The sequence below is a fragment of the Lycorma delicatula genome, chromosome 7 (genome assembly GCF_047948215.1).
Source record: "Lycorma delicatula isolate Av1 chromosome 7, ASM4794821v1, whole genome shotgun sequence".
In the NCBI taxonomy this organism is placed as follows: domain Eukaryota; kingdom Metazoa; phylum Arthropoda; class Insecta; order Hemiptera; family Fulgoridae; genus Lycorma; species Lycorma delicatula.
The window spans coordinates 12,068,432-12,086,609 of record NC_134461.1 but is presented as its reverse complement, the minus strand read 5'-3'; the positions used below and the strand labels follow the sequence as shown (position 1 = coordinate 12,086,609).

The following is an 18,178-nucleotide window of genomic DNA, read 5'->3' as shown; positions in this document are numbered from 1 at the left end:
TCTTCTGAAAAAGATACGTAATGAATTCCCGCGACTGAAATTTAGAAAACGGTAACCGAATTTTATAACGAGTTCGCTGGTCTGCGGTTATCGTCGGTTGTTTAATAGAAAATTTATCGTTATCGGGAATTCGATAGGCGGGCGAGTGACGTATTTTTCGTATCGAACGCTATCTGTGTAGTGTATTTATAACTAAAGTTACGTTTGCAAATAGCTACCGACACGTTTTATTGAACTTTTGCTTCTACGGCTTCGTTTATTTTAATATGCGCCCGTTATCTCGAGTAAGATGTTCTACAATTTTTTTCGGGATCGCTCACGAACGATACACTGTTTTTAACAAAACTTGAAGAATGAACTTATTTTGCTTCGACTTATACGATTGAAATTTTAGCATTTTTTTTCTAAACCCGCTCCCTTTTTTGGAAAATAACTTTTTTTTTATTTACATATTTAGAATGCATTTTTAGCAAAAAATTAGATCTATTAGAATTTTTTGTAACTTTCACACGCATTTTTGAATCATTTGAAACGGAGATTAACCGGTTTTAATCAGTTTTTGCGATTGAGTGCTACAGATGAATTTTATTAAAAAATTCCCGGTGACAAAATTTAAAGGAAATGAGTTTTAATTCAATTTTTTTTTTTATTGATAGTTCACTTTGGGATAATGTATATAGTTAACGATGCCGAATCGTATCCTGAAGAATACCGTGTTGTTCAACTTACGTAATAAACTAAAGTCTGTTGACATAAAAGTACTTTATCTCATCATAAGTACGGGTTCGAATCGTTTCTTTTAAGCTGATCGCTATCGAAAATGTAAGTCGAATATTACTCGGCGGTACATTTTGCGTTTACTCGCATCTGTTTACTCGATCGGATAGACTACTAAAGCGAAACATTTTTTCATATCCCGAAAGATTTTATATAAAATTTTATATGAAAACGGCTACGGCTATTATGAATAATTTTGAAATTACATTTTAACTACTAAAATAGTATCTGTCGATTTTTTAATTCGGTCCTAAACATTCTGTCATCGTAATGTTTTGTAGCAAAAACTTAGCGTACAGTTTCCGTAGTCGTTGATCGATTCCGTTTTTAATCGATCGACTTACGTTCTATAAGATGCGTTCAATTACTTGTAGTTTCGCGAATCGCCTCCGTTTAGTTTACCTAACTTCTAGTCGATGAGACGTAGAGGCTTAAAACTTTATAGAAATAAAAACAAATCGGTTAATCGCGGTAATCATTTATTTCTAAACGGAAGAAAAAAGTTAAATACAGCCGATTCCGGTTGTATCGCAGCGACCTCTTTCTTTTTTCCTGTTTAGCCTCCGGTAACTACCGTTTAGATAATTCTTCAGAGGATGAATGAGGATGATATGTATGAGTGTAAATGAAGTGTAGTCTTGTACAGTCTCGGTTCGACCGTTCCTGAGATGTGTGGTTAATTGAAACCCAACCACCAAAGAACACCGGTATCCACGATCTAGTATTCAAATCCGTGTAAAAATAACCGGCTTTACTAGGACCTGAACGCTGTAACTCTCAACATTCCAAATCAGCCGATTTGGGAATACGCGTTAACCACTAGACCAACCCGATGGGTTTGTATCGCAGCGACCGGTCGGTGTCGATCGAACGCATCGATGAGCCGGTGAAACAGATTTGAATTTTAACTGTGACTATTTTAACAATTTCAACCTTTTTCACTTGTTTTTCGTCTTAAATCTTTCCCGCGTTTGTTGGCGTCGTCTTTTCTTAGCGATATTGCACATAGACATATCGGACTAAAGTCGTTACCTGTTTTGTTGCACGATTTGCTCGACTCGGGGAGATACTAAATAAACCTAAAAAAATGTTATAAAGTCGATAAATTCGGAAATAAAAATAATTTTCTATGTAGCTTTATTTTATATCCGATGTGAACTCGGCGTGATTAGGTAGTTTCGTTAACGTTTTAGAAATGAAAAGATGTTATCTATATAACTTCCGTAAGAATTATCTAGTTACTTTGTATAATTTAGCATAAACTACGATTTTTCTAGTAATCTAAACTTAGAGGTTTTTTTTACGAATCATCAGACAGATTATTTGACATAATTCTTCTGTATTGTTTGTCGTTCTCATTTAAAATCGACGTATTACCTGTATTATCTGCCTTATTTATCGTATTTATTTTCGTTTACCGGTTTTTAACTTTTACGCGTACCTCTGTCGTCAAATTTACTAAATATAAATAAGTCGTAATGTTTGATCCGCCGACTTAGTTCCTCTTTTAAAAAGATTTTCGTAAATTTCTCTCCTATTTGTTTTAAGACCCCTTCCGTTTTTATTTTCGTTACGTAAAACGTTGCGTCTAGACAATTATTTTTAACTTTTACGTCTACTCTAATAAATTTTATTCGAACATAATTATTATCTGCTCTAAATCTTTTCTCGCTTATCTAATTCTTCGGGTAATATCTTTATTTCCTAATGAAAAGATTTTCTACGACCTTTGGTATTCTAATTTCCATTCTAAACGTTTAATCTCCTATTATTTTACCTCTTCATTTGTATTCGTGTTTAAACTGGATTCGTATTTTAAAAACAAGTTAGAATAAATAAATATAGCTTATTTTAATGGATATTTTCATCGGCTATTCTGAAGATCTCTTTATTTTTCTCTTCGCAATAAGTTACTCAAAACACTAAAAAATGATACAAAACGGCCGTCTACACATCGATAAGCATATTAACTTTAAACTTACGCTAAAATGAGTTTTATTACGTTTTAATACGTATGTTCTCTTCGATATATTGTATTAAACATCTTTCCGTTGTTAATTAATTATCTCTTTCTAATTAAAAAAAATCTTCTATGCGTAAAGAAATAATGAGAAATAAGGCTGAAATTTTGTTATTTATTTTATGGCTAAAATTTTTTTTCGTTTTGCCTTTTTCTATTAACTTAGCTACGGCAACGGATAAATTATATAGTGGTGATTTGTGAAAATTGAACCTAGTTTTCTAAGTTTAATAGAATAGAAAACATTTTATTAATTGAATCGGGTCTTAATTTATTTTTCTTCTAAATTTTGTGGTATTTAATGAAACGAATGTTTAATTATTCGGAAGTGAATTTAATCTGAATGCGTTATCGATTCATAATCCACCATCCGGTACGTTCCTATCGAAAATGAGATTCACAAAACGTTTATATATACGGGAATCAAAACAATCGATTTTACATTCGACTCTAATCTGTATACGATTAATTCGTCATATTGTCACGCGTTAAAATAATTGTTTGACGATTGATTTTTTATTAATTCGATATTAAATACCTAATTATGTATTCGACGATTAGCCCTTGCCGCTGTTATTTTAAATTAATTCGTAATTATAATCGTTTAATAATTTAATAATGTTTCCCGGTTTTAATTCTGAAAATCCTGGAGGCGGTGTGGAGGCTACTGATGTATCCCGAATGAATACGGGTGGAAGTGAGAACAGCAAACGGGCAGCAGGCAATTGAGCTTTTAGTAGGAAAAGTGGTGTGCCGGTCGTTGTAACTGGGCGAGCGGGAGGTTTAGTGGTGTGACGTCACTGCTTTCGCTCATCGATCGTCCCTTCTTCAGACACGCTTTTTTACAAAATCTAACACACGCCGAAAGCGTACCGTACTTACACAGATCTGCTAACTTTTCAGTTATTAACTACCCGTGTATACAAAGAAATAACATACCTGTTTATTGTAGACGTATACTTTTATAAATTATCTTATTTTATATGCTTAAATCATTCTCGTAAAATATATGTAAACGTATCTGCGCGCGCTTAATTTATTTTAACTAGGTTCAAATTAATATTATTTTTATTTTAATTTTCACACTATACGGCCAGTTTATTTTAGTTTATGGAATGGATGATGATAAAAAAAGAATAATAATAAAAATAACAAAATTCTTGTAAATGTGGCAGCGTTTTTTGATAATTGTATACATCGACTTTAACTATCGATTCGATCTTGCGTCAAGCGTATTTTTTGTTTAATCCGGTCGATAAATAATAATACATTTGTTATGTGTATCGCATCAAAAACGGGAAGATACGCTACTCCACACAAAAAAAAAAAAACTACCTTAGAATTTAGCCGGATAGATCAAGGGAAACCTGTAGCAAAACTTTGACTACAGCGCTCACAAAATAGAATGAATTTTAAAAATGAAAAATAGACGTGGTAATTTGATAAATACATTTGAAGGAAATGTTTCAGCGTAAACCCAATTTTGAAAGCGAAATATAAATAACCAGGAAAAAAGCATAATGTTGCTGAAATTCCTAGAATTGTGTTAAAGTTTAAAATTTAACTTTTTACCCTTTGATAAACTTTAGAATTATTATTTGCCGTATCGCATTATTTATCATTCTGTTATCAGAAGAAAAATAATAAAAATGTTCAATCTTTTTTTTTTTTTTCAAAAAAATGCCAACTTTGTATTAGTGTCTGTCTTTCATCTGAAAGTTTTAGGTTCAAATCCTAATAAGGCTTGGTATTTTTACTCGTTAACAAAATTTACTAGATGGAGCCTATTGTCCCTAAAACAAGTAATAAATCGATTTTTAAATTAGTAAAGAGTTGTAAAATTTCTTTTACAAATTTAGGAATTGCGTTAAAATTTTGTGGGGAAGTTTTATAACTATTTCTACCCCGATAACATCTCATTTAGAAAAAAAATTAAATTTTAATTTAAATCAAACGGGTGAAAAATTTACGAATTTATTATTTTTAGGATGGACGTTTTTAAATCCACAAACATTTGAAATGTTTGAACATTTCTTTTTACTCTAACACTTCATTCTGGTCGGAACGGTACAGATTGTTAATGTCTGTCTTCTGATACAAGCAGTTGATGTTAAAGAGCTTGGTTTGAACGGTTATATTTTAGCAGTAACATTTTTTTAATGCCGATCCTGGCCGCCGTTCTGTTTTCAGGTTTTAATTAAAAATTTATCTCTGTTTGATAATTTGTGTCTGTAACAAGTTACAGTTATGCTTATCACTAGAACAAGTGATGGGTACTACCGATGGAACCCAAATCAGGAAACTGCATACCTGAATATTTGCAATGTTATATGCGATCAGTCCAACAATGTATTTATGGAAAAAATAAATCTAAAATTCTCAAGTCGGTAGTATCGGTGTTAAAATTTTTGAGTGAGAGAAGCAAGGTCTTGTTTTAAACCATCATTTTGGCATTTCATCTGTTAGTATATTTGTGATTCTGTTATGTATTTTTCAATTTTTATGAAATTTTGCAGTAGTTTCCTTCCTAACTTGTTTTAGCGGATTATCTTAGTATTTTGTATTGTTTTGATGATTAAGCTTATATTGTCATTCATTGTCCTCATTGCTTCCTTGTTTTTCATTCTGCTCGTTTATTCTTCTCCCCGTATTCTCCATGTCCACATTTTAAACATCTCAACCCTTTTTTCTTGTTTTTCTTAGTGTTCGTGTTTCACATACTTACAAAAAGACAGGTAATATTTTGCAAGGTCCTTCAAGTCTGTTTTATTATATTCCTTCATTCGAATGCTATTTAAGTTTTTATTAGGTGTATTGCGAGCGATATAAAACAAACCTATATATTTTATCATTACGTTGGATTTAATAGGTTTGTATTTCTTCTGTCGGTCATTTCTACTCTATATTATGATTTTTATGCTTGGTTTTTAATGCGGTTGTTTACTTTATATTTTCATTTTATTTTTTTTTGGTTATTATATAATGATGTCTCCTCCTATTCTTGGTGTTTGAAGTGTACTATACCATTGCCTTCTTAATCGATATCGTTATATTTTTTAACGTCGTAAGTTTTCTTATACTTTTTTACATACACAAGTCTTTATATTCATTTATTTATTTAATTCTTTATATTATCTTCTCATTGTATATTGTGTTTTTAATGATTTTTATTTCAATTATTAAACTTAACGTTTTATGTTCCGTTAGTACAGATTAATTCATATATATTGTAATCCACACCATACATCTGCTTCAAGCTTTGTTGTAATGTTTTGTTGTTATGACATCTTTTATCCATTCGTACGTGCTTGGTGCCGTTCAAAAAAAAGTAGCACCGTATACTGTTAAAATTCTTAATAGATTTACCTCAGTCGCTCCCATCTTTTAAGCAATCGACTGTTATGTCAAAGGTACTCGGATCAAATCCCAACCAACGTCACTGTACATTTCATTCATCTTTCATCTTAAATATACATTAATGAAAAATAACTATGAACGCAGAAGATTAGCTTTTATAGTGGGATTTGTTTTAAACTACTGTACATTTTTGATTTATAAAATTATTAACTTTTACTATCGGTTTGCATATTAGATTTCAATATTAAATGGCTTTATTATTGGCAGCAGTAGTTTACGTTTTTTTAAAAATAAAAACCAAAAAGTCTTGTCTTATGTTATCAAAAATAAAATGTTATCTAATACATCTTACCTACGAGTTAAAAAATTTGATGAGGATTTAAATATAGAACATTGTTTTACAACATATGGGATTTATAGTAAAGTATATCAACATACTTGTTTACACAATTTTTTCTTTCACAAATGATCATTTATGATTATCTCTACAGTTTACTTTCCCGGCTATAGCTTTGTTACTGTTGCAGCAGCATAGATCTAAAAAGAAAGTATAATAATCAAAATTTTGATTAACAACAAGACTTTAACATCCAGAAAACTTTCCCTTACTCCAAAAAACTAAAAAGAAGCTATAGAAATTTCTGGAAGATTTTATATATATATATATATGTTGGCTTATATTTTGATTAATATTTTTGGACTGACTCAACTTGAATCCTTTGAAAATAGCTCAAGAAATTTTCATATATATGAGGCATTGATTGCATTAAATTTTGGACAAAATATAAAAGATTGGAAGAAATAGTTTTTGCCTTAATTCCTCAACAGTTTTTGCATCATACCTTGATAACTTGTTTACCAAAACAAGTTGAAATTTTGTATAAATAATTATATAAGCTGGCATATATTTGTGTGTGTGTGTGTGTTTTTGTCAGATTTGGTCTAATTTTGACCCCGTTCAACTAGGAGACATGAAGGTACCCGTAATAAACTAATTTCTTTTTAGCGTTGTTGAAAAAACATTGTACCAAATCGGGGCAATTTATCAACGTAAATAATTACTTTAATAAATTAACCTTAATGCGTCTAAAAATAAGGGGGCTGAGTGCGATCAATATGCATTGAAGGGGGTGTTTCCAAAGTGATGGGCTGGCTATACTTATTCGGATTCTACTTGTTAAACTAAACAAAAAATATCCGTATGAAAAATGGAAATTTCTCCTTCGTTCTCCCTCTGTCCGCTATTTTGTTATTTTTATAGAAAAATTTATATCTCAAGTTCGGATAGAGGAATCACAATAATATTTGGTAAGCATCTTGGAAATAAAGTTATAAAATTAGCAAAAAATCAGGACTTAAATAATTTGCAAATTACAAAATGGCGGCCATGTTTATTTTTCAATCCGTTATATCTCCATAAATATTAGTTTTATCAAAATGTATATGCTAAAATATTAAGCCTTTTATTTTGAACAAAATGACATTTCATTTTTTTAAATCGGTTAACAAATAGAAAATTGATGTAATTTTGTGTCTGTTTTCATGTCCTCCACTTTATGTTCAATTCTATTAAATATTAATTGTTTTTATTTATTGTTAATTCCAGTGTTGTAAATTAGTATCAGATTAAGTAATAATTTTATCACAATAATGGATGAAATAATTAAAAGAATAAAACAACTACCTGTGATAATCTTACATTAATTGTTGTAAAACGTTAGGTGTATTTAAAAAAAAATAATAAACGGTTAACAGTTGTTAAAAGTTATAAGCGATGTTCAAAGTGTCCACTATTAGCAATTACACAAGTCTCCAATCTTTTTCAGAAAGATTGTCTTAACCGTTCAAAAATTCTGGGAGTATTCCTAATTTCTTGAAATACATTTTGGATCCGTTGTTGAAGATCCTCAGTGTTGAGTATTGGAGTTGAATAAACAGTATATTTCAAGTGGCTTCACAGGTAGAAGTCAAGAAGGTTAAAGTCAGGTGATGAGGAGGGCCAGTGCCCTGGCCCTCCATGGCCCTCCATGGCCTATCCATTTTTTCATGAAAAGTTTCCCGCAGGAAATATGATACCGACCGATTGAAATATGTTGGTGCTCCATCGTGATAAAACCAAATATTTTGTAGAGGTAGGTCTTCCAAAAAATGTGGAAGATTTTCAGTCAAATGAGCTAGATAATTTTCTCCATTCAAATAATTCTGTAGAATGAGAGGACCCAAAAGACGGTTATTAAAAATATCTGCCCGGATGTTCAGGGAAAATCTTTGTCGATGGCTACTTTGGAAGGTACCATGAAGATTCTCATCGCTCCAATCGTGCCGGTCGTGACAGTTTTAAACACCATTCCTGTTAAAAGAAGCATCGTCTGTGAACAGAATCCTTGGTGAAAATAAAGGGTCTTCAGTCCGGTTACAGAAAGCCAACCTAAGTGAAAAATCATCAGCAGTCAGCCCCTTTATAAGCTGCAAGTGATAAGGGTAAAGACAGTTATAATTTAAAATCTAGCACACAGTAACACGGCCCACACCTTCTTGTATTGCTAGAGAATGTGTACTTTTATCAGGGGATTCTTCCACACTATTTAGAGAACACTTTGTTCTAATTCAGTAGTCCTAGTACTCCTTGGTGTAAATCAACCTGTTTCTCTAAGCCATATGTGAAGTTTTTTTCATTTGGCACACATCTATTAGGAAACCTGTTTTCATACGGTCTTTTTGCTTCTGCCCTGTTTGTATGGTTTGCTAAACCGTACGTTAAATGCATATCACACATTTCCGCAAAAGAATATTCAAACTCCATGATGTATTCAAACAACCAAAACTTAAAAATAAACCGATAACACTGAATGCTGTACAAACACTCACACGTAAACAGTGAGTTTAGATTATTTTAAAATCGTACGGTTTTATTTTTTTAAATTTGCATTGCATTTTTACATTGTTAACAATCAGCAGTAATAGTCGCTGTGTAAAATTATTCAAAAATGAAAAAATAATATCAATCGCTTTATTATTATTTAATATTAAATTTTATTGTGATAAAAATATTACTTAATCTGATATTAATTTACAGTAATAAAATTAACGTAAATAAAAACAATTAATATTTAAACAAATTGAACATAAAGTGGAGAACAAGAAAACGGACATAAAATTACATCGATTTTCTGCCATAATTCGCCTATTTATTAACCGATTTAAAAAAATAAAACTTCATTTTGTTCAAAATAAAAAGCTTAATATTTTAGCACATACGTTTTGATAAAACTAATATTTATGGATATATAACGGATTGAAAAATAAACATGGACACCATTTTGTAATTTGCAAAGTATTTAAGTCCTGATTTGTTGCTAATCTTAAAACTTTATTACCAGACGCTTACCAAATATTAATATGATTCCTCTACCTGAAGTTAGAACAATAAATTTTTATATAGAAAAAACAAAATGGTAGGCAGGAGGAGAACAAAGGAGTAATTGTCATTTTTGTTGAGGATTCTTTTTGTTCAATTTTACAAGTAGAATCTAAAGAAGTAGAGCCGGCTCACAATTTTAGAAACATTGTATAATAGGCTTAAATATCAAATTTTTTTTTTAAGAATAATTAATTTTAAGATTCTAAGTCCAACTGTATCTAATTTTAATGCAGATGACATGAGAAGTTCCTTTCTTTTTTTTTTGCTACTGTACTTTAAATGTGCCGAATAAATATTCCATAATTAAATCATCAATATTTAAAATCCCTATGTTGTTTTTGAAATAAAAATCTGTCAAGAGAAAAACCAAGAAAGCTATGCAAACCTTTTCTGGCTTTTTTTTTGCTATTTTTTTTTTTTTTTTTGTCTTCAGTCATTTGACTGGTTTGATGCAGCTCTCCAAGATTCCCTATCTAGTGCTAGTCGTTTCATTTTAGTATACCCTCTACATCCTACATCCCCAACAATTTGTTTTACATACTCCAAACGTGGCCTGCCTACACAATTTTTCCCTTCTACCTGTCCTTCCAATATTAAAGCGACTATTCCAGGATGCCTTAGTATGTGGCCTATAAGTCTGTCTCTTCTTTTAACTATATTTTTCCAAATGCTACTTTCTTCATCTATTTGCCGCAATACCTCTTCATTTGTCACTTTATCCACCCGTCTGATTTTTAACATGCTCTTATAGCACCGCATTTCAAAAGCTTCTAATCTTTTCTTCTCAGATACTCCGATTGTCCAAGTTTCACTTCCATATAAAGCGACACTCCAAACATACACTTTCAAAAATCTTTACCTGACATTTAAATTCATTTTTGATGTAAACAAATTATATTTCTTACTGAAGGCTCGTTTAGCTTGTGCTATTCGGCATTTTATATCGCTCCTTTTGCTATTATAATTATTATTTACGTGCGTTACACTCGAAATTATTTGTCATTCATGAAGCAATCAAAAACATAAGTAAAACAAATATCGCTGCTGATTTGTCGTCATTTATTTCTAGTCTTTATAAAGTTTTCTTAATTTTAAGAAGACTTTCTTAGAAATTCAAGTGGAAATGTTCGCATGCAGTTTATTATTGATTTTATAATTCCGTGTATGCGTATCGATATTATATAAACCGTGGCAAGAATTGTATTATCATTTTTAGTGGTCGAAATCGGTATCCGTTGACCGATGGGAAATCGTCAGTCAATACCTGACCCGAATCCTTTTTATTCATTGTAGGTCAATAGTACTCGTAGAATAAAAAAGTAATACTTTTTGGTTCTTTTTTTAAATTTTGATTTTTTGAATTTAAAGCCAAATTAAGAACTACCACCTACTTACTAACCTTTAATTTGGTGTTTTCTTAAGGCATTTATGAGGTGGTCTTTGGTGCTTATAAGTAAAGAATTTCTTTTTCTTGGTTTTTTTCAGAAGCCCTACAATAGTTTTTAATGTGTATATGAGGTCATTCAATTATTAAAGATACAAACTTTTCTGGAGCTATAACAGTTTATGTAATCAACGTGACTTTTTTTAACTTTTCAACATAATCTCCAACATTAATGCACTTGTCCTGTCTCTGAATCAGCTTATTTATGCCTGTTACAAAATCCTTGAAATGATGTGGGAATCAATTTAGCACATTTCTTTGACATCGTCATTCCCATTAATCACGTAGCGCCTCCTTGAATGGGCCAAAAACGTTGAAATCCAATGATTCCAATTCAGGACTGTCTGGGGGATGAAGTAGTACTTCCAAATGCAATTTATTGGTGGTTTCTCAATTTACCTGAGTCGTATGAGGATGGGCAATATAGTGAAGTAGAACAACTTTGCGTAGAGATCCAGGGTGTTGTTTCAACAATGCTGGCTTCACTTTGTTTATTGGCTTTGCGCTGTTTATTGTTCACTAGTGTAGAAAATTCACAAAAACCGGTCCATTTGCATCCCAATTGTTATCGTGATTTTTCCTGCTGATGTTGGTTGGGTTTGGAATTTTTTTCTTGACAGTTAAACTGTTTTTTTGATTCCGGTTAATAATGGTGAATCCACGCATCATCAGAGGTGGAAGACTGTGCAAAAATGCCTCTCCTTCCTATTTATACGATTGTTTCAGCTCTGTGCACATTCAAAATCTTGCCTTATTATGGTCATCTATCAACTCTTGCAACCCATCTTACATATGTTTTATAGTACTTGAACTTGTTTATGGTAATGTTACGAACTGTACCGATACTTAGTTGTAATTGTTTAGCTGTAATCTCAGTTGTAATCCATAAGGCTTCTTGAATGAGAGAGTCTATGTAAGATAACTTCAATCTAAGTGATGGAGTTAAATCTTCAAGTACAACTTTTGTTTACAACTTTGCCCTTATTGTTTGATCATATGAGAGAGTAAATGCTAACTGGTTTTTTACCTTCAGAAAACAAAAAAATGGATCATCTCGTGCTGTTCTACATATTCTAAAAGTGAGATTTTGAGGTTATAAACAAAACGATTTTACTCTAACAACCGTTCAAAAGTCATCACAAGGTTACCAACTTTTTCTCTCTGAAAGTATCATAACTCTCTTACAAACTGTTTTGCCTCTAAAGCTGTTTATGTCTTTATTTACTGAATTACACTTGTATATGCATCATTATTATTTTTTTGCCATCAGGTTGGTCGCACCAGTGAAGTCTCATAATTGCATATTTCATCTTCTAATCCTATTTATTTAATCTATCAGTCTCATTAGATAACTAAACCGTTTTCTGTTATATTTCTTTTTCTAATCTATTTTTCCCTTGTTCTTTTCCATTAATTACTATACGATAATTTTTAGTGTCATTAACCATTCTCTAAATATTTCATACGGTCTATGTTATACATCTATACTGCTGCATAAATAAGCACGGCCAATCATTACACTTAAGATGATTCTTTTGTCTTTCTATTTTATTGCTAATAGTTAATTTTGGTTGAATGCTTCTTTTGCCATTGTTAATCCTTTTTTTATTTCTTTTTCAATGTTGAAGTCTTTTTATTGGCATGCTTCCCAAATATAAAATTGAACATTCAGTTAGCATAATTGTCAGCATGCCAGTGTTATAGTAGATACTAATTTGACTCATTTTTTATGTTTGATTTCTTGTAACATTAACTTCTTTTTCATCTTTACAATATCATTAATTTTAGATTTAGGATTACATTTATATCTTACCCTCCCGTTTTATAACTTTCTCTTATTTTATCACATGTTTGTACTTCTGTTAGCAATTTTTTTCTTTCTTTCCTATTACCAATTTTTTCCTTCCTTTGTCCTATTGACAGGAATAGGACAGATAAAATCATAAAATCACCATTCATGATTCAAAAAATTGGTTTAAATGATTACTTTCATGGTTATTATAATATTCAGCATTTTATAAAATAGTCTATTGGATTAAAATTAAGGTAGTTGGTTGTATTTTTTATGGTTCTGATTGTTTTTAAGTCGCAGGAGTCAAAATATAAAAAACAAAAACTTGCATGCAAATTTGTATATTTAATGTTTCTGTGTTGGTATTTATTTTGCTTAATATCATTTATTAATCATATTATATATATATATATTTTTTTTTTTCTAAAATCTATCCTTTTAAGAACCATATCGCTTCACTAATAATATAAATTTTAATATATGTAATTGAACTTAATTCACCAAGTACAGATATAAGACAACTTATACCTTATTTATATATGTAATTTTTTCACAGTATCCCACATCATCAGTTGTGTATGATATTTACAAAATATTTATGAAATTACATATTAAACTCTAAAATTAAAGGATTACAAAATTAAAATTGTGATTACATGTACAAGAGTATATGAAGTCATAAATAAAAATAAAATAAAAGCAAACATTTAATAACATGTAAATGGTTAGCCAAATATATATATATATATATATATATATATATTTATTTACTAATAATCATTATTTAGAAAATTTTAAATGTCAACTTATCACTGCGTTTATATTTATGAATATGTAATCTTTCTTTAAAAAGTAAAAATATCTACACCTTATCAAATTATTCAACAGAACTAACTGTTTTCATGTAACTCAACATATGAAAGGTTATAAAATTAATGCGCGGTCATGGCTTACAAGAAAGGGGTATGTTCCTTTTAGTGCCAATTTTAATAAAATACCAAATCATTTAAAAAAAATGTTACCAGTTTATTTAAAATACAATTAAAGGACTTTTTCACAGAAACAATATTTAACAATGAATTTTTAAATTAAACAGTTACAAAAACCCTACATTTTCTACATCCACTTAAACATGTACATAAATATTTGCTCAAATGATCATTAAAAAACCCTTCTGAATTGAAAATTATTTTGTATTTTTTTTATTTTGATGTATTTACCTTTTAACATTATTTTATGCATTTCTATTTTAAATAATTAATCGTGTATTTTGTAATGTTGCTCTGATTGAGATTTTACCACAGGTTTCCTGTGTCTCATCCAGCCAAATGCTGGTTAAGTTCCTTTTTTTATCTATGGAATAGCATGTCTAACATTCCCCATTACCATTACTAATCAGAATAAAAGATTTATTTATTTATTTGTCTATGAAGCAATTGAACTTTTAATTGTAAAATATCATATGCTGACTTGTGTATGAATCACCAATGTTAAATTTTTATGAAGATGAAACAAGCCCTTTTCTTGTTGGGGTAGTTCTCTTTTTATTTGACAACTTTTTTAGGTTAGATGCATTTTGATAAAAACTATCTTGAGAAGTTTTTAACTGAGAAACCTTTATAGTAATATTAGTAGTAATAATGTAACATAATTTTTTCTTTATTACAGTGATATGAAATCTAATCAGAAGGTAAGGAATTAACAGGTCGTCCCTTTTAAAAAAATGAATTTAAACATTATTACAGTAATATAAAAAAGTATTTAAACATTATTACATTTTAATGTATATTTTATTCAAAATGGCTCTGCTTATGAAATAAAAAAATCTGATGTGGACACTACATGACTTCCTTGTACGCCTATTAAATTACATATACATCCATTTTTTTTCTACTCTTCGAAACCTTTATAGTAATATTAGTAGTAATAATGTAACATAATTTTTTCTTTATTACAGTGGTATGAAATCTAATCAGAAGGTAAGGAGTTAACAGGTCGTCCCTTTTAAAAAAATGAATTTAAACATTATTACAGTAATATAAAAAAGGATTTAAACATTATTACATTTTAATGTATATTTTATTCAAAATGGCTCTGCTTATGAAATAAAAAAAATCTGATGTGGACACTACATGACTTCCTTGTACGCCTATTAAATTACATATACATCCATTTTTTTCTACTCTTCATTTAAACTTATTTCATTTGAAATTTCCTTGTATGCCTATTAAATTATATATACACATTTCTTTTTAAAATGAAAAGTACCTAAAATTTTATTTCATTATTAGCTTCAGATATTTTTTCATTTTTTTTTTATTTTGTTATTGAATTATTATTCAGTGTAAAATTTTTTTACAATGAGAGGTTAATGATTATTAATAAATCAATATATTTAAATTAAAAAAAAAGTTGAAAAAAAAGATGTAGTCTGATTCGAACCAATATGCCTTCTCCTATGATCCAAATATTTCATTTGGCTATAACTCTGGAACCGATGAAAATCAGTATCACTTATGGTACATCATTGAAAAGCTCTCAATGAGGGTTTATTACTGCAGTTAAGAAAAAGTCCAAAATCCAAATGTTTTTGGATTTTGATCGCTTTTGGTTCTGTTGATTGAAGTTAAAAGCGGAGGTGCACAACTAGATATTACAACAGTACTAAATCCAAAATTTCAACATTCTATGGCCAATCATTTTTAAGTTATGCGAGATGTGTACATACTTACAGATGTCATGCCGAAACTAGTCAGAATGGATTGAGAGATAGTCAAAATGGATATTTCCATTGAAATCTGAAAACCGAAATTTTTCGCGATCACAATACTTCCTTTAATTTGTACAAGGAAGTAAAAAAATCTTTAAAATAATAACAACATATCCAATTAAAAATAAATCGCTGCCAAAAATGAAAAATGTACTTTCTCAGTTCATTAACTTTTGAGTTTTCAAAATCAGTACCAAATTTAAAAAAAAATACTGCAACTTCTAAACCTTAATTTTTCAAAACTTCAAAGATTTAATGAATTTTATAATAAAAATCTAATGTTGAATCGAAAATTTTTTTTTAGGGCAGATTATAGTCAGTTTTATTATTTTTTTAGTTTGATCTCTGTTTTCTTATTCTGGAATTCTTTTTTTTTTGTTTTAGAGTTTGCTTGGTGAATTTAACAAGGAACAAGAGCAATTTATAAAGAATAAACAAGGTAAAGCCGGTGAAGCAGCTGTACCACCATGGGTTGGTTATCCAAATGAAGATGCCCTTAAAGAAGAGTGCCTCTCTTTATCTTCGGTAAGAATTTAATTGCATCACCGTGCTTGTTAATTTAGATAATTAGTTAGTATGTAGTAAACATTTATTTAGTGTAGTAATTTTTAAAATTATTTTTTAATTGTAAAAATATTTTTTCTGTTTTGACTGAGCATCAATTAATTACATCATGAGTTTATTTCATTGAACATTTAGAAGGAATCTAACAGTATTAAAACACTGCTAGATTCCTGTAAATAAAATTCATATATACTAGATGTCCCAGAAGAATGTTAGCTTCCAAACTTGTTTAGTTTGGCATAAAGTTACATGAAAAAAGAAAATGAATAATAGAAAGATTTTTATTTGCAGTGTAGTATACAGGTTTCAATTTTTGAAAATGACATCAATTAAATAGCTACTACTGCAATGAGCACACATTCATTCATCTTATTAGACCACAGGAGTTGAGGCCATAGGTGATGAAAAAACAATCTTTTAATTTCTGTTCAAATTCAAAATTCACACGTTGTATTACTAAAGTTACAATAATTTGAAAAAGTTATATTTCCACATCATATTTAGGTAAAATTAATGGGCACATTTTACAAAACTTCTGTAATAATATTAAATTTCACAGTTTCAAATCTTTCAGTTTTGTATTACAAATTTTTCTCTATATTTAAATATACCATCATACACAAGGTTGAGTCTAAAATTTGTATCGGTTTTTAATGTATTGCACAAGAACTTAGATAAGAACTTATCTTATAATGCCGATGGACTTGTCCTTGGACATGCAGTTTAAATCTGAATGTCAAGTATGTAGTTTGTGTTTTGCTGTGTTCACCAATTTTATATTACCTTATTAGGAAGGATCAAAGATTTTGCATGAAATTTTGAATAGAAAAATGAAATAAAATGTATTATCATGGTGAAAATTTTGCTTGAAGGCAAAAATTGAATCTAGTGAATCTAGATTGTTGAATCTAGTGAAAAAAAATAAGCATAATGCTGCAAATGCTTTCAAAATTATTGTGAATCAGTTTTAGAGTGTGTTAGGGACAGAAGATGAAGCGCATTAGTAACCAGTGAAATTGTAGAAAAAATTAAAGGAAAGAATCATAGATAATCATTAAATCTCTATTAGTAAAAGTGCTAAAGAAGTTGAAAATTTATCGTATGGTTCATGTGAGACTAATAAGACAATAATAGTAACAATAGTAACAAAATTTGTTTTAAATTTTTATAAAAATTTCAACAAATTTTACATGAAAAAACCAAAACATTGCTGAGGAAATGATAAAATGAAGTCCATAAATAACTAACATTTGTTATAATCCATCATAACTGGGAGTCAGTCATGGGTATACACAGCTCATGTCAAAACAATTATCTCATTAGAAGCTCCTCAAGGGCCTAAGATAAAAAAATGCATGTTAAATTTAATCAGATATTTAATTTCTTACTAGTTTATTGTGGTACTGCAATGTGTATGGTTTTTTAATGTCATATAATGTATAGTATTCTGATACTTGAGTAGTTTATAATAGTGGAAGGTGACAAGAACTAAGAAAGAGAGAGAAGTGACAAATAAGTATATTGATTGACAAATAAATTTTAAAAGAGAAAAATACAGAAACGACAACAAAGAGAAACAGTTAAAAAAATTTCTAAAATTGTATAGAAGGTTTAGGCAATAGTTGTTTTGAAACCAGTTACTCTTATATAAAAAAACGATGGATCGGCTGCTTACAACTGGACAGGCCCTGGATAGGTCTGGACATATAAATACCGTTGAGTGGGAGAGTGTATGGTAACGTTTGAAGTGAATGTGTGATAACAGTTGAGCATACGAGCAGAGTGTGGCGCAACAAGAATAGTCCATTTTCAGACAGTGATTGGTTAAGTACAAGAAGCTATTCAGTGAGCTCATTGTGAACAAGGAACAAGGTCTCATTAATCATTGATAAAAGTATAAGCTAGTTTTCTTTTGTAAATAGTAGAAGAAAGTAATTCTTGTATAAAGTTTATTAGTGATTTTGTAACTGTAATCTCACTGTCATAATCACTTGCTAATTTTGTATTAATTTTTATCAGTTATTATAAATTTC

General features: G+C 29.7%; 1 protein-coding gene across 4 annotated transcripts in view; it reads left to right on the top strand.

Moving 5' to 3' along the window:
- Sap47 (Synapse-associated protein 47kD) overlaps positions 1 to 18,178 on the top strand; it is a 239,340-nt gene that overhangs the window by 145,453 nt on the left and 75,709 nt on the right. For all 4 annotated transcript variants that reach the window (XM_075371806.1, XM_075371808.1, XM_075371805.1 and 1 more), the window contains exon 5: positions 15,966 to 16,106. In XM_075371806.1, coding sequence (XP_075227921.1) covers positions 15,966 to 16,106 — 141 coding nt within the window. The remainder of the gene's footprint in view (positions 1 to 15,965; positions 16,107 to 18,178) is intronic.